Consider the following 20,644-nt stretch of genomic DNA (forward strand, 5'->3'; position numbering starts at 1 on the left):
AAAAAAAAAACCTTAAGCTGAAACATCAAATGACACCGAGCCAAATATTCACTGCTGGTCATGTTTTGATAGTTTCAGTTTCTGTCCAAATTTTTAGAGTTCTTCAAAATTCCACTGATTGGCTTTGATCCTGGAGCGTTTCCCAGAAGCTGCGGGTGTGGACGGCCGGGGTTGGCGTTTTGGGGAGCGGAGCCTCTTGGATTCTCAGGAGAGACCGCGGATCTCTCGTCTGTTTCCCTCAGCAGCCCGACCTGATGCCGCCAGATCCTCGACTTTCCTCCTTCACTCAGCACGGGCGTCGCCTCCCGCCTCTCTCTCTCTCTCGCTCGCTCATGCGGCCTCTTTCCGTCTCGCTGCCCGTCTGTTAGCGCTCTCTCCTCCTCCTCCTTCCCTCCCATTCTCTCGCTGGTCATCGGTTTGGTTTCGCTATCCCGTCGCTTTCACTTGGTGGTGCTTCGGATGTAGCAGAGGAAAACAGGTATCCATTTTATGTTTTTATTATTTCCCAGATTAAAAAGCTGATGAACTAAGCTCAGCTCAAGCCTAGCTCCCTTCTTCAGGCAACCTGGAACACAGAAAGCCGCTTTTCAGATTGACTTTTGTTTACTATGTAAATAAAGCTGCTGAATGTAACATAAAATTTATTTTTTAAATATCATGTACGGCAGGAGATAAATAATCAGTGGAGGGGGAAAAAAATGAAGCTATGAAGCTCCTCTGTCTTCTCCCAGTGATAACTGGAAACAACCAATCAGAGACTGGAGGCGGGTCTTAGCGCTGTCAATCATTCCTCTCTCTCCCCTCTGGTCTCTGATAGCAGCTAGCATAGCCTGGTGTGAATGCTCAGGCTAGTTAGCATAGCCACCGATGGCAGCAGATAAATGGTTTTCCTGCAACACTAAGCTGTTTCTCTGCCTTTAGCACATTGAGCAGCGAGTACATGAGGATGATTGACAGCTCTAAGACGCCTCTGGGTCTGATTGGTTGTGTTTGGTCAGGAGCGGTACATTTCTTCAGATAGCAGCATTAGCACAAGGAGGATGTGGAGGAGATCGATCTTTTCACAGATTATCTTTTTTTAATCAACGTAACAAACTGCAGCTTTAAAGTTTATTTTGATTTTGTGTCTTGATTAATATCAAATCAAAAATACAAACATTAATACTCAGGTGATCACTTTAAGTGCAAAAATGCAACATTTTCAGGGGAATAAAAGTCTACTCTCAAAACTTTAAATTCTAATCGAACTCGGCTCACGCAGACGTTAAAATGTGTTAAATGAACTGAAGAGGATAAATAAAGTACCAAAACTTATAGAAAATTAGTAACTTTGGTTGAGTTGGTTAAATATTAAATCATTAATTTTTGCAGTAAATTGTTTTCTATTTTCTGGTTTTGAGTTCATAAAATGATTTAAACTGAGTGGCTGATTAACTGCATGATATCTAAAACTGATCAGGAAAAAAAAAATCCTGCAACACGGAATAATTGATATTAACTTTAAACATTTTATATATTTAATTATTGAAATATTTTCCAAATTAATTACAGATCGTGGTATATTCAGGATGCACCATTATGAAAACTTAATATCAATATTAGGCCTGTAAGAAATAAATCAGGTAATTTTACTTTTCTTGTGTTGCATCTCAATCTATTTAAAATATCACAATTAACCATTTCTCTAGTTGATTGATTCAGTAACTGATTCAATAAATGCGTTAGTGAGCGAACTGTAGCTACTTACACTTTAGTACTGTGACAGTCCAGTCACCCCGCCATGCTGGTACGCACGTTCACCCTGGTAAGTCGAGTCCTGGGACAAAGCCACGTCGATCTGGGACTTGAACTCATCGCCCAGGTAGCTATCCTGCAGAAGAAGAAGAAGAAGACAGGAAGCATCAGAAACACGCAAATCAACCTAACTTCCTAAACATCAGCATGATTTGTTTTAAGGTTAATTTCCCAGATAACGAGGCGTTCACACAGCTAATGGAGACAGAAAATAAACTATTTCCAACTTCAATAATGTTATTGAAAACTTTAACTTTCAATAACTTAAAAGTTTCATCTTAATGTTAACATTAAGATGAAACTTTAACGTCTTCATGTCAACATTAAGACGAAACATCAACCTTAAGTTTACGTCTTAATGTTTATTCTTTATTATTATATTATAAAGAGCCTTAATTCATTGCTATACAGTGATTAGCCAACAGTCACTGCATTCCAAGAAGTTTTTTTTTCTTGAATGTTAAGATACTATTAATAAATAGATATATTGTCATCTCAAACTGTTTGGTTTATTGATTTTTTTAAAATTGAAATTTAGCTGAATTTATCAAAACATCCAAAAAATAAAAATAAATGACCAAAAATGAAGAAAAAAACCCCTAAAGTTTAGATATTCTCTGTAATAAAAGGTAGATGTGGTTAAATCCTGAGTGTGTTTGTTACCTGGGACAACTCTGGCTGGGAGAGGCCAGGTTGGCTCATCTGAGAGGGCTGGCTCATGGAGATGTAACCCTGAGTCAGCGGCCCCTGGGAGAAGGACTGGGAAGCCCCGTCCTGGCTGGCCTGGCTGTTGGGCCCGTTGCCGTGGTGAGCCGAGCCGCGGACCCGCTGCCTTCCTCCACGGCCAGGTTTTCCCTTCATGGCACCGCGGCCTGAAGACGAAGGAAGAAACACAGAGGTGAGGAAAAAAAATAAAAATCTACAAAACACAACCGAGTTTCCAAATAAATTATATTTATACCAGAAACAAAAAGAAATCCATCATACAATATCAACATGCTGTCATAGTTCATTTAGTTCAAACACCATGGTCCATATCATTATGAATGTCATGCTTGTGCCAGAAAACAGATATCAAGCTCATTTTTATTTTGGTCCATATCAAAAATATGAATGTTCTTAAAAGAGATTTGTGCCAATGTATTATGAAATGTGACTTTAAACTGAAATATCAATAACATCATAAGACTGTGTTCTCCAACATTTTGTAATTTTAGATTTTGTTTTGCAGATTTTGTGGTGAGAGACTTAATCAATTTTGTAAACATAAAAATTTGTAGATTTGGCTAATGTATTTATATTTGATTTATTAATGTATTATGTTAAATGTGACTTTATTAATCGCTCTAAAAGCATGGACTATACTGCCATGGGTAAATCAACATCAAAAATGAGGCAGTTTATCAACCACTAAAATCTGAATGTTTTTCAACATTTTGAGAAAAACAGCAGTAAAATCAGTGAAAATTTCTTGATTTTGTGTGAATTTTGCAGATTTGTGAAAAACTGGAGAGACTTATTAATCTAATTTGGAGTCTAAGCAATGAGAAAGAGAACCGAACCAACTGAGAATGTAACAAATGTTGTATTAAACTATCAGGTGTGAAAAAAGAAAACACTCCAGAAGTTTCCGTGTTTTCCTCTTTGGCTGCAGCGGACTGCAGACTCTCCTGCTCTTTACACACTCCAGGTTTCATTTCACAGCCTTAAAGTGCGAGAAGCTGCAAAGATACACACCAGTGTACGCACAGAGAAAGAAGAAGTTCTGAGTACCTGCAGCCGGGCCGTTGGTCTGACCCAGATAGCTGGGCGGAGGCATCGGGGGCATCACCAGGTTGAAGGGTATCGGGATGTTCATGGCCGCCATCTGACCCGGCCCGGTTCCGATCATCCCGATCTGATCGTGAGTTTGGAAATACATGTTGGACGGACGCCCAGCTGCAACACAATTCAGCACGTCAGTCGAGGACAAACGCAGACGACTGCAGAAACGACTCGTGATTTTAAAACGGTGAATACACACCGGCGCTGCTGCGGTCGTAGGCGGAGCCTGGGATGAGCGCCTCGCGGGCGTCGTACATGGCGGTGCTCATGAAACGCCCCCCCTAACATTCAATGCACAACAATATTAGTTCATTAAACCCAAAAACCAGAGGAAAACTGACGTTTCAGATGAGTGAGTCACGGACCGGGTTGATGGTGTTGACCAGTTTGCGAGGCTTGCTGAACTGCATGAGGCTCTCTCTGAGGTTGTTGAGCGGGCCCTCCACCAGAACCTTCTGCTCCTTGTAGTAGTTCAGCAGGTTGTTCCACAGCGGCTGCTTGGACAGCGCTTTGGGGTTCCCCACGATGATCACTCCGTACCTTAAACACACACAAGACAACGGGTTAAAAGCTGAGAAAGAGAAAATAACCTGGATATTTTAAATGAAACTAATACTTGACTTAAAAACAATAAAAGGGTCGTTTTGTATTTATAAACTCTCAATATCATGGGCCACACTGCAAAAACACAAAATTATTCTCAATTTAATCCAGAGATCAAAATATTTAAAATATGAATCAGACTTTAGGCCACTGACAAATAAAGAAAAACCAGAGGTCACATTTTATTCAATTAGAACAAGCGTGATAATTTCCATACAGATTATTAATATCTTTTTAACTCGGTTTATTTATGTTTTCAGCTGCGCCCTGCAAAAATACAAAATCCTAAAGCATTTCTTGTCTAGTTTCTACAGCAAATGTCTCAGTACACTTCAAATAAGACAAACTAAATTAAGTAATTTTTGTTTTAAGCCAATAATTCCTTAATATTGACGAAAACGTTTTAGTTCTACTGGCAAATTATTTCACTTTTAGCATGAGAAAAATACCTGGCTGCACAAAAAATAATCTGTGAATGGTACTGGTACTTATTCATCAATATTAAGAAATTACTGACTTATTGTCTTATTTCATGTGTATTAAAATCTTTGCACTGGAAACTAGACCAGAAATACTTGGTGAGGTTTAGTTGTTGTCTGCAGGGCCACTTACTTTGCTCTGGTCAGCGCCACATTCAGGCGCCGCGGGTCATTCAGGAAGCCGATGCCCTGATGCTCGTTGGCCCGAACACAGGACAGGATGATGAAATCCTTCTCTCTGCCCTGGAAGGCGTCCACACTGGCGATTTCCACTTGCTGTCCAGAAACAACACAAATGAAGAGTTGAAGCAATCAAATCAAATGACGACAAATAAACTGGAGCCCTGGGTAAAGGCTCGTCATTACTCAGCTGTTTGCAGGCGTTGCAGCTTGAAAACACTGTAAATGTTCAGTATTAAGATCATTTTATTAATCTCCTGTAGGAGAAATTTATCTTGGAAGCAGAGGCAAAACTGCAACACAAGAATAAAAGCCCATCCAAAAGGACAGTAATGAATACATAAAAATAAAAACCAGTGTCAGATTGGCAGTACATCCCCATGACATCCTCTACATCAGGGGTGGGCACTTCTGGTTCTCGAGGGCCGGTCTCCTGCAACTTTTAGATGTATCTCTACTTCAACACACCTGAGTCAAATAATGAGGTCATTAGCAGGACTCTGGAGAACTTGACTGCACTTGGGAGGTGATTCAGCTATTGGATTCAGGTGTGTTGGACCAGGGAGACTCTAAGAGTTGCAGGACTGCGGCCCTCGAGGACTGGAGTTTGAGACCCCTGTTCTCAGAGTTGGAGGACACCGGCCCTCCAGGACACCGGCCCTCCAGGACCAGGAGTGCCCACCCGTGATCTACATGCTATTGTTGGTCATCGTCTGGACCTCCTGTTGCTCTGACCAGGCCCTGCTAGCCTGACATTTATCAGATTAATGGTACAAATGAATGTATATTTGCACAGGGGAACCCTGAACCTCCTCCCAGAGTTCATTAGAACATTCATAAGAACAGATCGTGACCAGACGTTCTGAGCTTGCCTGACCGTAGCCTGCTCATACAGGTGCTGTGGAGAAGATAGATCTGGAGTGTTGATAATCTTACTTGCCATCTTCACCAGACTTTGAATTTGAGTTTTTAATTTAACAGTGAGATTTCCAAACGGTACCTGATACAGCTTGGTGTGCAGCGAGCCGCTGAACTGCATGTACTGGACCAGGTAGGAGCGCTGACCCTCGTACGGCGTGATGATGCCGATCTGGTCCGGTTTCGCTCCTGCCTTCAGCAACCTGGTGGTGATTTTCTCCACGTTTGCTGCCTCCGTCCTGGAAAACATCAGCATCGGGTAAATTTAAACATCCATACTAAAAGCAGAGGCAACAACAAATACATTGTTACAGATTGGATCAGTAGTTCTGATGTAAAAAGTGTGAATTGACCAGCGATAAAGAATAATTTTGTTGTTTTAATGCAAGTCAGAGTCTTCAAAGACTAATAAACTTTAATTTTGTAAAGAATAGTTAATACTGGAACTGGAAGTTATTTTAAATGTCCAAAATAACAACCAAAAACAATAAATAAGATGGAAATAAAAACCATCTTATTTACTGTAAAAACACATTTTTTACCAATAATATTTGGTTTAGTTTCCAGTGCAAATATTTATTACACTTGAATTAAGACAAAACTAACTAATAAGAAGCTTTTCAGCTTCAATATTAAGTAATTTTTTACTGAAATTTTTTACTCCTACTTTTTGCTGAAAAGTTACTTTTAAGTTAGTTTAGTTTTTGTCACTAGAAACCAAAAAGTAGCTGGTTTTCAGATTTCTAGTTTTTGCAGTGTAAAATGGATTTTAATGTCTCTGTAAACAAAACTGCTCTTCAAAAATATTAATCATTAATCAAAGGAAATTACTGAGCTCATTTTAATTTATTTTAACTAATTGCTTACTGCGATGTCTGTGTTTTCTTTATGATAGTGGCCTAGACTTTGATTCATATCCTGAAATATTATTGATTTTTGGGTTGAATTATGTAAAGCAACCAAAGAAGATGGATGATACCTGTTCAGGTATGACGTTCCAGAGCTGGCGATTTCCTCCTGACCCTGAGTCACGTAGAAGAACATGGGTTTGTCCGGCTGAGGCCACTGGAAGTCGAAGCCTTTCTTGATGCGATCAGCTGGGAGAAAGACAGATTTGGGGTTTTTTTTAATCTGCAGGAGGAACCCAGACATGTGAGGAAACCAGATTATTTGGGCTCACCTGCTGTAACGCCGTTCTGCAGGGAGCCCTCGTAGAAGATGTTGGACGGGAAGGCACTGAGAGCCGGGTGCATGCGGTACTGGACCTGCAGGCGGATCGGCCGGATTCCCAGCACCACCAGTCGCTCGAACAGAGACTGAGACAAACCCGCCTTTGCCGCTTTCTTACACATCACCACCGGGCCCAGCTGGCAGTGGTCGCCCACCAGAATCAGCTGCAAAACAGACCAGGCGAGTCGGACAGCTGAGTTCCCCGTGTGGGGCAGAACTTCACCAACAGAACCAAAACGGGTTCAGACACATTTCCCACAGTGAAGTTTAAACACCTTCAAAACTTCTTCAGGGTAAGTTTTATAACTTTTCAAGCTCTACATGTTGGAAATAAAAACACTAATTAACTAAAACTCCACGATTATCTAAATTATTCCTGACTTTTAATATCTTCCGATAGTATTTCACATTCTACAGGAGAGACGATGTAAACTAACACATAACAAAACTTTATGTTTGGAAATCTCTCTCTCACTCCCTATGCACATTACTGGTCCAAGAACAAAACATTTAATTTAACAAAAAACCCTCAATTTCATTAGCTTAGTTTAACATATAAAGTAAAGACCAACATTAATTTACACAGATTAATAAGTATACTGACAAATTAGGAATAACACTAATTTGTTTCAAAGTTTAAATTACCTTCCTGATCAAATTAAATGCTAAACCACAAAGAAAATCTCAAAAAAAAAAAAAAAAAAAAGTGTTTGCCAAGTTTTCTGGCAATTAGCAAATAGATTTTAGATCATTTTGCCTAAAAACAAGAGAAGTTTGGCCGGCTTTAACTTCAGACAGTGGAGAAAAAAAGAGTCTCTTGTCATCAGGTGTATGAAAATATCCAACTGTAAATAATTGTTGTTTGAATATCAAACACTTTCCAAACCTTGAAAACTCTGAATTGACATTCAAGCAATTCGAAGAATTTGAAGAATTCGTCAGACTTTTAACAGTCAGATGAGAATGAAAGTTGTTTCTGTAATGAAGATGGTTGTTTTGGTGCATTCCTGTAACGGTACCTGCTTTGCTCCCAGCACCACCGGGACCATGCACTCCGGCTCGGTGGCCTGGGTGCTCTCGTCGATCAGAATGGACCGGAACTGCATCTTGGCCAGACGGGGATCTCCAGCTCCAACGCAGGTGCAGCAAATCACATCAGCGTTCTGCACAACGAAGAAGAGACAGAAGATTGATTCCTTCTGTCTGTACAACATCAACACAATGTTCAACAAAACAAATTAAAGGTAACCCGTTATCATTCCTTGAACAGGTTAGGATACATCTGTCGCCTGAACTAAAGCTGTTCATTAATTTTTATTTATTTTTTTTTTACACAAAATAATTTTTCACTGATGATCAGATCTGCCTATTTTGAGCTCCTTTCTAAATGAGCTTCACTTTAAGTCCAAATAAACCACAGCTGGCCACGCCCCCAACTACAACGTTTACACTCCCAGGTGAAAACAGCTGCAAACAGGTAAACAATAACACAACCGTACATCTTTGAAAAGCAGAAGTAGAGCCTCCTGCACAAGAAGAATGCAGCAAGTATTTTCTGAATGATAAGTCAACAACTGAACACTTTTCTTTTCCAGCAGCCATTGTACAGCATGTAGGGAGCTAAACCCAGCTGACCAAATGTTCTGGAGCTCTGCTTGGGGTACAAGGCGAGGGGCGGTGCTTGCTGATCTGTGATGTTACATTAAGGATGTTATTGAAACGGCTTGATTCACCAAGAAACATTAGCTTATTTCCCAAAGCAGGGCTGGGTGGGATTTATTTTTTTTTAGAAACAGTAGAAACCCAAATGGAAGTGCAAAAAAAAAAAAAAACACACAAAGGTGAATTTTCTATAAAAGATCTTATTTCAGACCTTCTTAATTAAATAGTCGTGCCACACGAGGGCAACTTACTATTTACTTTACGAATTTCAGATTTTTTAAGGATGCAGACACCATGAACAAAACAGAGTTTATTTCCACTGTTTTATGGATGATCTTATTTTTCGCACACAGAGAACCCTGAGCTCTCACCATGAGCAGCTCCCTCTCGGCGGTGCGCTTCAGAGCCCGGTAACGCTTCTCGTCAGCAGACGACAGCTCTCCGGTCTCATCCTTCAGCTGCTGCAGCTTCTGGAGCTCCGGCATGCTGCAGACACCGAGAAGAGACGCTAAAGCCTAAAACTCACCCACAGCAGAGCTTGAATCAACAACGTTTACATCTGTAGCAATCACAAATATCAGAAACGTTCAACTGAACAAATTAATAATTTATTTAATGGTTTTGATTTTATGTTTTTAGGGTTTTTTTCAGTTTTTTCCATAATCTAACATGATGGGTCCCAAAAGGACAAATGAGAAAAGACTTACAGCGATGATGATTGATGGACTGCAGCAAACAATTATTTTAGTTTAAATATTTTATAGAATAAAAGGCAAAAAACAAGTGAAGCTAAAATGCCACTTCAAGAGTTTTGGCTAAAACAAAATATATTAAGTTTTGGCTTAATTACTGCTTTGAATATGTTGCTTTTTTCACCAAATGAAATTTATTTTTTGAGTCTGTTCAGTCCACTTAACTATTAATACAACTAATCGTTTCAGCCCGAGATGATTATTATCATTTTCTAACTTAATCAGAACCAAACACGGTTGCAGCTTTCAGCTTCTATTCACCACAAATCTGGAATAAACTTTCAGAAAATTGCAAAAGAAGCTGAAACACTGAGCGCCTTTAAATCTAGACTAAAAACCCACCTGGTTGAAGTTCCTTTTGAAACATCCTCAACAATCTGATGGGTAACAATGGCACTCTAAGACGTTCTAAGACTTTATATTTTAGTGTTTTATTGATGTGAAGAGCCTTGAAATGCCTTACAAATAAAGTTAATTGAAATGTGGTTGATTGATGATTGATTAACTGATTTAACACCAAATATTAAAACACGTTTAGGTGTTTGAAGTTCCTTCTGCTCCGCTGACCTGTCCATGTTGCTGATCTGGTTGTGGAGCGCCAGGAAAGAGACCGGAGACTCGATGGCCTCCCGGCTCTTGGCGCACAACCTGACGACCTTCAGGCCGGTCTTGTCGATCTTCTCCGTCAGCTGATCCACGGCGATGTTACTGGGAGCGCACACCAGGACTGGTCTGCAGGACCAAACACAGAAACAGTGAAACTGCTTTAGGAAGTCATGGCATCTAGAGCGCGTCTGAATTTAAGGAAGACGTGTCTCACCCATTTCCCTGTCGGGACAGGTGGTACACGATGGTGGCGGAGGTCACGGTCTTGCCGGTGCCGGGCGGCCCCTGGATGAGACTGAGCGGCCGCTGCAGCACCGTCTTTACAGCGTAAACCTGGACAGAGGTGCCGTTTTTAATACAAATAAACAAATAAATGAGAGAACTACAACATTAGATGCAAATAATGGAGGGTAATCAGAGTTGGACTCTGACCTGTGAGTGGTTCAGGTCCGGCAGGCCCGGAGCGGTGAAGCGCTTCGGCAGCTGGCACTTGATGGTGACGTCTTCGACCTCGTGACCCAGAAGTTTGTGGTAAATGTAACCGGACACGGAGGTTTCATCGACAGCAAACGTCTTCAGGGCGCTCTGCATCCTGAACAAAAACAAACAGGAAAAACGACTCCGAGTCCAGATGTGCAACTTTTTGCTTTTGGAAATATTTTAAAACCTCTTTAAAATAAGGACTTCTAAGGAAGATTGCCGTTGAACTGGAAACTAAATCGATATTTTAAATTAAGACAAAGTTGAAATAATCACCGGATCCAACCAATGTTTATGCTGAGTGATTTTAAGTTGATTTAATTTTCTAAAGCTAGAGTCACCATTATGAATGGAAATCTGGGAACAGAGCAAATGTTCTCCGTACTGTTGTTCTCCAGACGTTGGGTCGGTTCTGCAACAGTTTTTGGAAGAACCTGCTGGAGCAACGCTTTGAGAAATGACCTAAAATACTAAAGCTCAAATAGAGCAGGACTCAGCTTAGAGACAGAGGAAAGAAGAAAAGTGGAATTTATCACACCTGTCATTGCAATATTTTCTAAAATCGTGCAGCCCTGTATCCGATCATTAAATACTTTTTCTCCCCATCAAGTACTTTTAAAAGACGACACACAACATTTTTAGTTGTGCTCAGTTAATCAATATTGTTGCCTTAAAATCCAACATACAAAATATTAGTTTTCATAAATCTTTCTTATCAATTCCAATCATCTCTGAATCAAATCTAAAGTTTTCAATAAACAAAATCTTCTATCTTTATTAATTACCGATTAACTCCTAATTAATAGTTTTTTTAAATGCTGAACAAAGTCAATTTATATACCAAGTTGCTTCACACTGCAGCCACATTCACACAGACTTTACGCACTGATATGCAGCTCAAACGAATATATAATTGTAAAATAATTCTAAATAAATTATGTAAAACATTTTTAAAAATTAGATTATTTTTTAGACATAACTTTCCTGAGGCTCCTGGTCATTTAAATATGTAATTGGTAGGTTATAATGGAAAATTAACTGAGAAATACAATAATTTTTCCAGAAAATAAGAGCATATAGTAAAAACTGGAACAAACCAGAGACTGTTCCAGAGTGCCAATATTTTTATTTTTATAATTTAAATTAGAGGTGCACCGATTGCAGATCTTTTAAAATGACTAACTTACCGATTCCAAGTTTGGCCGATACCATTTTTTTTTTGTCTGAATTGCAGCTCAATATATCAAGAAAGTTGCTGAATTGGCAACAATGGGGCGACTATTAAATGTGAATGTGCAGACATGGCCTGGTCGGCCGGTTTGTCAAACTTCTCTCACGGGAGAAAAGAAAAGCACAGAGGTCGATTTTTAGACTTTTGCAGAGGTTGATAACATCTGTGGACAGGATTGGCCGATCTCCGATCTCCCAAAATTAAGGAAATCGGCTGGACGATAAATTGGTCTACCTCTAATTTAAATCTTTAAAAATGTCACAAACCTGTCAAAGGAAGTTGATTTCCAAACAAAATCCACTTGGAAGTTATGAGGGATTTCCACAGGCGCTCCGACGCTGCTGCGCAGCTCAATGGCAATTTCATCCCCATAGTCTTTAAAAACAAGCTATTAAGGAAAAATAACAACACAGCTGCATTTTACCAATTTTTAAACATGTCATTGACTTGTTGAGCACAGCTGAAGCTGTTGGGAACCTAAAGGATACTGTCGGGGACTTTGATGACATGGCCGATGCCTTTCCACAGGGGAGCCAGATCTCCTTTGTAGCGCAGGCAGATCTCATCGCCCTGCATCAGCCGCATATCTGGGATTCACCAAAAACAAACCAGTTACTGACCTGTTTATGCTGAAAAGCAACAAAAACATCAACCACGCCCTAATACTCATGACGACAAACTAGTGAAAAAATAAAAAATTAAAAAAAATAAAAATGTAGGGATGCCACCAAAAAATGCAGGAAGGAGGGAGGCTGCATGCAAGTCTGATGACTGAGGGGAGTTTGGAGGGAGCTACAGCGACACCACAGAACCACTGGAGGAAACAACGTTGAAAGCATTACCACCTGAATCCGTCTTGGGAAGTGTGAAATATGCAATCCGCTTTTTGTTTAACCCCAGGTCCCACCTGACGGTTATATTGTCTTGAGTCTGGAAAAGAGAACAGAAAACAACTGAACGTCTGCAGAAGAAGAATCAGTAAAGCCAGAGGTGTTTAAAAATAAAAACTAATGTGAGTTTTTCTCATGCATTTCTCTCTTTTTCCGGTGAGAAACGCTGCTATGGCAACCATGGCTGCTACGGCAACCATGGCTGCTATGTTGAGTTGCAGGGGAAGCAAGTTCAGTCAATGAGATTTTTTTCCTGCAACTTTTACACACATCAATGAAAAACTCTTCAGATCAGGTCAACCATAAGTTGACCTTCTCAGTATGATGGAGACGTTTGAGCCTGGCGGTGAACAGAACCGACTGCGGTTTCATTAGGACTCAACATAAAGTCATCTGAACGCTGTGTGGAGAAACGAGGGAGGGAGCTTCTGCATTTATTAAAACTACGCCTCATTCATAACTCCTCACCGTTAGTCACTGAGGATTCGATTAAGACGAGACACAGAGGCTTCAGATATAACATTAAAACATTACTTTACATTAAATACTCAAACATGTTTCTCGTTTAAAGTTATTTTGGTGAATATTGCACACTATGCATTGTTATTTCCCACATATAGTAGCAGTGGTAATCTCAACAATAAGGCATATGGTAGTTTGTTTCAGAAAAGTTTATATTTTTCTGTTTTTTATTATTATCTTTCATTCTACTTAGAAATTACAAAACAGCCAAAAAAAAGAAACAAAAGCTGCTTTATTAAATGTTAAGTTTGTTAAATTTAGCTCATTTCTGTGATGAAATGATTCTAAGAAGCAGATCTGGGGGGTTTAGAAAACTGTTAGAAAGTGAAATCTAAAAAATTTTTTTTAATCATTCTAAAGGAAAAAAATGTGCTGCACTTTTCAAAATTATCCCCTTTTTGCATAGCAGTACGTCTTTAACCTTATACTAAACTCAAACAATAAAGTGAATCACAAATCATAAAATTTGCTTTCACAGAATTAAAACAGAAACTGAATTAAAACAGAAACTGAATTGTCGGTATTTGACTCATTGATTGTCATTTGGAGCTTATCGAGGGAATGTTGAATGTTTCAGTATTGCAGAAATGCTTGGGAGGTTTTGTTAACTCCACAAAACGTCAAAAATAACCTGGAAGATTAAAAGAATATGAATCCAAAAAAAAATCTGTGCAGTAATGTTTGAGATGAGAAACAAAAATCCCATTTACTCATTTCTCCCTTATGATCGAAACTCTTCTCATGTATTTTGCACACTGTACCTGTGACTCCTTTAGCTTTTTGTCGTAGTCGGCCTCCAGTTTGACCAAAGGGCCGAAGATGTTCTGGTACTGGTAGGCGTCTTCGTAGCGCAGCAGCACATGCTGGGGTTCTTCATCCACTCCGGGTTTCTCCAGGTCTTCCAAAGTAGCGCCAGGATTGTCCTTAAAATAAAAAACAAAACGCAGTCAGACAGAGCTGTAAATCTAAGCAGCGGAGGCGTTTCCTGCAGCTCTAAACGCCTCGTAAAGCAGCTCTGCTACCTTCCAGAGCTCCTCCAGCTTGTTGATCTGCTGGGCGGTGATCTGACGAGCGCGGAGCTGCTCTTGCTCCGACGGGATCTTCACCAACCAGGACAGGAAGCAGCGGTCCTGGATCAGCGGCTGCCACTGGGAGCTGTCCCAGTTGATGTCTTTCAAGCTGCTCTGGCTCGCGCACGGCTGCCTGCATGAGAAAATTAAATCAGAAAGCAAACATTTAACAAAGACGATTTAATAACTCAGTGGATATTTTACAACCTACTGTGCGAACACAAACTGCGTGGCCCCAAACAACCCGTGCTTCGGCCTGCAGCTGGCGGCTGCGTCGTTAACCAATACAGACGTAACAAACTGAACTGTAATCTGAAGGCTCCCACTGAACAGCTTTTCACTGATCTAGATGTAATTCTGTCTTTAGAAACAAATTAAATCAAAGTAGTCAGAAAACTTTTTGACCTTTCACATCAACTTCTCAGATTTTCTTGCTCTGAAAAAGGCGGATAAAATACATTTTTCCGGTTTTGAGATGCAAAGGAGAACAATTCAGAAGCTGTTAACATTAGATTATCTATGTTGGTTGTTAAATTCTTAGGAGACCAGAAAGTTGTTAGTGAGCTTATAAAGTTAAATGGACCAAAACTTTATGCACCTTCAGCAGAGAAAACGTCTTCAAAATGTGTAAAACAAAGCAGGGCTGCAGCTAACTATTACTTCTGTAAATCAACTATTCTGATGACTAATTGAATAAAAATCCAGCAGATTTTTCATTTAACAATTTGGAGATTTTTTGTATAATGTTAGAAGACGCAAATAAACAATTCAAATAATTTTTTTAATAGATTTTATTAGTGAATTTGAACCAGCTGAAGCTAAAACTAAGCCACTTTTATATTTAATACTAAATAGAAAGGATATTTTAAACATTTCTGGCTTAATTTCTGCTCTTAAATTGATTTTTCAGCCTCTTTTTCAGTCTGTATACGCTAATTAATTAATCGATTACTACATTAGTTGACAATTATGTCAACAGTTAAATGATTTGATTAATCCTTTCAGCCCTAAAACAAAGTTGGAGTATTTAGAAACACCACAAAGTGATCAACGTCAAAGTTTTTTTGTAGCTCGGGTAAGAAAAAGCTAATTAAAAAAAAGTTAATACCAACTTTTACTGGTTAGGATTTACTGGAAACCGAGCGCTCCTCTGGTTTCATACTGCATGTTAAAGACATTTCATTGTTGCCGTGATCCTCACATACAATGAGATCAAAAAGTGGCATCAGAAGCAGTTAAGTGAGCTCCAACAAATGCTGCATGGAAACTGGAACACGATCGTGTGTGGATGTAAAAGCACATTTTCAGCATCTTGGCGAATAAATCTCCAAACTGTAAAACTAAAACATAAGAATCCAGAATGACAGGCTGCTGAGAATGATTTAGTTTCTGTTTCTGAGGGAGTGTGAGACGCTGGGCTCATTTATAAGCGAGTAAGAGCAGCTGATTGTTGGTTTGTAAGGGGCAAAGGTCAGAAAGTGTTTAAATATTCCAACCCATATTTAATTCTGCAGTGAAGCATTTTTTTTACCAGCCAGACTGAGGCAGCCGAGTCGCATCACATCACACTGCAACAGGTGTGTAAACAAAGTCCAGAGGAACCCAAACCAAAACTGTTTTTCAGTTCCAACTTATTCTTAACTTGCCTGAAGCAAAATAAATACAACTTTGTTCACTTAAACTGTTTTTATATTGTCTGATATGTGGCAATTAAAAAGTACTTTTTAAATCCCAAAGGGAAAGTAAATATAACTATTATTATACAGTTTTCTTTCAGAGATCAGAATGTTTCTGCTCTTACATCAGAGTTATGTCAACACCTACACTGTTGTCACAGTTCAGTTACCTTCCTAGTTTCATTATCTATTAAAATTTCATTGAATGTATTATTTTCCATGACAGAGAACCAACTAGTGGATAAATAAAACTGTTTGAGGTTAGCCACCTAAACAAAGTTTTAAGAGCAGATTTTGAAGAGAAGAGAATCTAAAACAATAATTTTAGATCTTGTCAATGTTTCCCCCTCAGAAATAAACTGTGAATCTCTGCTTTTAAACTAAGTCAGCAGAGACACAACTGTTCACTGGACTGTAGAATAAGAAATTAGTGCTACAATATTCTCAAAGTAGAAACCTTCATCATATACTGTTTGTAAGAAGAGTGTAATAGAAAGTTTAGGAGCAGTAATAAACCATCTCTGGATGATTGTCTTTACCTGCAGAGCAGAACCACCACAGAGTCGGCTTTAGCTGGGATGAAGCCCAGCAGGAAGACGTTGCGACAGCCGCAGTTGTAGCACTCCAGCACCGTTTCGCCCAGAGGCCCGTCTTTATGCAGAGTCACCTCTTTACATTTGGCCCTCACCATGTGGTTCACAATGTGGCTGGAGGAGAAACAAAGGACACATAAAGTCACCAAAGATGCAGACATAGTTACATAAATACAACTCTGGAAAAACATGAAGAGCCCACTGCACTTGAAAACCTCCTGGTTATTCCACCAAATATTGATTTCTGAACTCTTCCCGAGTTAAAACATTAATATTGTTTCTAAATGAATATGAACTTGTTTTCTCTGCATTATTTGCATCTTTTTTCATTATTTTGACCATTTCTCATTTTCTGCAAATAAATACTAAATTTTTGCTTGAAATTTCAGAGACATGTTGTCATTTCATAGGATAAAAGAACAATGTTTATTTCGTTCAAATGTATACCTATGAAAAGTAAAATTAGAGAAACTGTTTATTTTAAGTGCTCTCTAATTTTTAAATAGCTGTAGTGTTTATTGATAGTATTCTATAATGCATGACAATTGGTCTACATACCACATTTTAAGATTGGTTTAATTTTTTACCATAATAAATATGGTAAAAAAATTACCATATTTATTACTAAATATGGTAATTTAGTAATAAACCACACGTTTGGTAATATTGGTTTCAATGTGACAGAGTCAACAGAAAAATACACGTCCACATTCCAACAGTCTGACTGTTTTCATGCCAACATTTCCTGATTATTGCTGCCAGTCATGGTGTGATGATCTCACAGTACGTGTGATGATCAGAAGAAGATGAGACCACAGACCTGCCAGACGTGTTGCCACGGCCGTTACAGAACCACTTCTTACTGGTGTTGCAGTACACCACACACGCTGGGTCATGGATGCCGCAGTAGCTGCAAAACAATGACAAGTTTCATCCCACAAATCTAGATATTTAGCATTTTACATCATTTAATTTTACATTATTTTAAATTCTAACCACAGACTGATCCTACAAAACAACCTTACAAAAATATATTTATCTTATTTGCCTCTTTAACAAAAAGTTAATGGTCAACAGCAGCCTCTCTCTTATCACTGCTCCACAGAAAACATCTTCCCATTATGATTCACTGTGTCATTCTCAAGTCAAAACCACAGCAGTGTGTGCTTTCAGAAAATGCAGGACAGGTGAAAAAAAGAACTGTAAACAAAGGAGTGTTTATCTGAAACAAATCTGCACAAAGTAATGAGTAAAGTTACAAATAGTTTCCAATAAAACGGATGTCACTAATGCAGGATGGGGATGCGCTGCAGTGCTGCTACATCCAGGAAAAATAATTTAACAATGAAAGAAATGATACATTTTTCTCCCAAGGATCAGACTGCTTACACAACAAATCTGATTTATATGATTGTTAAAAAATTAACACAAAGAATTTACCTTCAGTGATTTGTAAAATACATAAAGGTTTGCTATTATACAAAGAAGTGTGATGTTGGACTACAAATCATATAAATCATACTATATCCAGTCAACTTGGAAGACTCGTTTTCTCTGTGAATCAGTTTTAATTACATCATCATTGTAGCACAATTTAAAGCCAAAACCTATAAAATTTTAGCCTTATTTATATTCCCTATTCATAGTGGTTATATAAGACAATTTTCATTTAAACTGCTTGAAAGAAGCAGCTGGAAGAATGAATCCAGTGACACTGATGTGCAACAAAGAACATGTCTGATCAGCTGCTGCATTTGTTTATATCTCCAACTAGCTGAAAAGACTCCCGGATGAGTATTTTGAGCCACATATCTAAAGTGCTTCAGGGATTCCCCTCTGTGTCTGTCTGAGCTCTGAGTCTCCATCATCACTAAGGCTGTACAGATATATCTTAAATACAAGAAAAGCTCTGCATCACTCAACATGTTATTCTACTAAAAATATATGTACACAAACAATGGACGCCAGAGGAAAAAACAAGACAAGCTGGAGAGATTATGTTTCTCAGCTAGTCTGGGAATGAGTGGGGATTCCCCTGGAGGAGTTGGCCTGAGTGCCTGCTGCTGAGGCTGCTGTCCCCACAACCAGACCCCAAACTAACCAAAAATAACAGACAGATGATCAAAGACCAGAAGGTTCATCTGAAAGGTGCTACTTTAACAGAGTTAGAAACATAAAATGTGTCTCAGGTTTAGGTGACAAAGAGGATTAAAACAGAGCAGTAGAACCACCCAGGATGTTCTGGTTCCTCTCAGGGTACCTGCATGCGTGTATTGGGAGATCTTTGGTGTAGTAGGTGTCTTCTTCATCCTCCTCAAAGTTGAGTTCGCCCAACAACTGGCTGGTTTTGGCCACAGAGTCATCCATTCCTCCATTGTGAAGACCTTCATCAGGACCATTGATCTGTCGAATGCGTAGGAAATAAATTACTGGTCCAGTTTATGTGTGATTTTCACCTTCCACATGCGTTTTTTTTCCATAAGCGTCATTACAGCTAACTATACTTTCACCTGAGCACAAGCTTCACCAACAGGTTTACTTATAATTGAGTAAACTTTCTACAGAGAAGCTGTTCTTCTCCTTAAGAATAGTATTTTAGCCTCCAACATGTGGTAGAGACGATCATTATGAGACAAACTCGGTGCTAACAGACCAGCTAACGGCTGAGGAAGGCGCACAGTGAGGATGTGGACACGTTGACAGATTGTCAACGGTGAAACTACTGTCATCCCAGACAACTGGAGACATTTCCGTGACTCTGTTTTGATTTAGGTATCAGACATAAGGAGGTGAGACAACTGGAGCAACTTTAAGAGTATACTTAACGGTCTTAGCAAATGTTAGCTTGAGCTAAGCTAAGGAGGCTAGTGGTTTTAATAATAGCGGGCTAGCAGCGGCAAGCTAACGTCAGCACCGCGCCATCTGCTGAAAATGAAAGCCTCAAACCTGTCCGTCCAACTGGCTCTGGGTCTGGCCTTGTGTTTGCGTCTGGCTCGGAAGAGTGAAGTCGGTAAAGTCGTACTCGGAGCCCTGGGTGTCCGCTCCGAGCAGCTCCGCTTCTTCGGTGTCCAGGAAGGTGAGGGTCTGGGAACTCGGCCCGTACGCCTCCACACTCATTTTCGTCCCTTAACTTTCGCTTTACTCTGCTGTTTCCGGTGCTCGTAACAGACGACTAAACAGCGCGCAGTGTTTATTTGTTGATTTATCTTTCAGAAAGCGTCGCCAAGAGTCCGAATTTGAACCCAAACAAAAATGGAAACGATCAGAACCTCGATAGCTTCAGCGGGACCAACAGCCCAGCGGCGGTGACGAACTTCCCTGCGCCGCGCAATGTGTGACGTAAACGAGGGAGGTGGGGAGGATTGGGGAAACAACACAGACAGATTATTGAAAAAGAGTGTTCACTCTTTGATTTTTTAGAAATGTTTCTTTTATTTAATTTTCCAGAATTGGGTCTGTGGTGACACCATGTTCCGTAGCTTAAGTTAATTCTGATTTATTCCTTTTATAAACTGTTCAGATGTTTTTTTTGGATGAGGCAGTACACATTTGGATGCAGATGGAATCATTGTTGCCCATACCATTTTACTTTCTGACTGTTATGTGTAACCGTGGCAACAAATGTATGTTTTTACAACTGGGAGCAGCTGATAAGCATCTCAAGAGCTCAAATAACACCTTATTTACCAGAGGAGTTGAAAAGGAGACTTTGCTGATGGACCAAAGAGAATGGAGCGAAGTTCAAACCATTTCTTCCATCGATCATATCACCAATTCTTTACTAAACAAACGTAAAGAAAAGCAAAAGCAGATGAGGTGGATTAGCAGTGGCTGCTGACAACAACCGATGGCGTCATTCAGGAAGTGCTACTGTAGAATATTGTCTCCGTTGTCCAAATGTTGAATTGTTGGAATGTGATGAGTCATGTGGTTGATATACAGCACCAGTCTTCAGTCAGAGGCATCAGATTACTGGCAAGATGGTCTGCTATTGCAAATCCTTCCTGTTTCCTGGTTTATGCCAAAGTATATTTGTGTGTTTTAATGGCAAAAATCCCAGAAATTGATTCAATCTGTGCCAATACTTGAAAGCTGATGTTCAGAAACTCTCCAGGCTTGAATCAAAGTTTGTGG

At 39.5% G+C, this 20,644-nt stretch overlaps 1 protein-coding gene across 3 annotated transcripts; it reads right to left on the minus strand.

The window, feature by feature from the left end:
• Window positions 1-315: 315 nt before the first annotated feature.
• upf1 (UPF1 RNA helicase and ATPase) lies at window positions 316-19,857 on the minus strand. Of its 3 annotated transcripts, none has more exons than XM_044130449.1 (24): window positions 19,457-19,857; window positions 18,771-18,913; window positions 17,331-17,420; window positions 16,457-16,624; window positions 14,194-14,374; window positions 13,933-14,094; window positions 12,602-12,689; window positions 12,248-12,346; window positions 12,026-12,134; window positions 10,481-10,640; window positions 10,263-10,381; window positions 10,010-10,174; window positions 9,062-9,176; window positions 8,048-8,191; window positions 6,979-7,192; window positions 6,778-6,895; window positions 5,881-6,037; window positions 4,834-4,976; window positions 3,984-4,158; window positions 3,818-3,899; window positions 3,568-3,732; window positions 2,458-2,666; window positions 1,748-1,870; window positions 316-453 (listed from the first exon to the last, which is right to left on the minus strand). In XM_044130449.1, exons 1-23 carry the CDS (start codon window positions 19,625-19,627, stop codon window positions 1,751-1,753), a joined length of 3,297 nt encoding a protein of 1,098 aa, XP_043986384.1. In that variant the 5' UTR covers window positions 19,628-19,857; the 3' UTR covers window positions 316-453; window positions 1,748-1,750. The 3 variants fall into 3 exon arrangements, with proteins under 3 accessions (XP_043986384.1, XP_043986385.1, XP_043986382.1); XM_044130450.1 differs by having other exon boundaries at window positions 444-565; window positions 12,605-12,689; XM_044130447.1 differs by having other exon boundaries at window positions 444-565.
• Between the last annotated feature and the right edge of the window lie 787 nt (window positions 19,858-20,644).

Source organism: Gambusia affinis, linkage group LG10 (genome assembly GCF_019740435.1).
Source record: "Gambusia affinis linkage group LG10, SWU_Gaff_1.0, whole genome shotgun sequence".
Lineage (NCBI taxonomy): Eukaryota > Metazoa > Chordata > Actinopteri > Cyprinodontiformes > Poeciliidae > Gambusia > Gambusia affinis.

Coding starts and splice junctions, on each gene's coding strand:
- upf1 (XM_044130449.1), bottom strand. CDS start 19,627: ATGAGTGTGGAGGCGTACGGGCCGAGTTCCCAGACCCTCACCTTCCTG. Junction 6,896..6,978: donor GCAGAACGGCGTTACAGCAG/GTGAGCCCAAAT, acceptor TCTTTCTCCCAG/CTGATCGCATCAAGAAAGGC. Junction 4,977..5,880: donor TGCACACCAAGCTGTATCAG/GTACCGTTTGGA, acceptor GTTTCTGGACAG/CAAGTGGAAATCGCCAGTGT.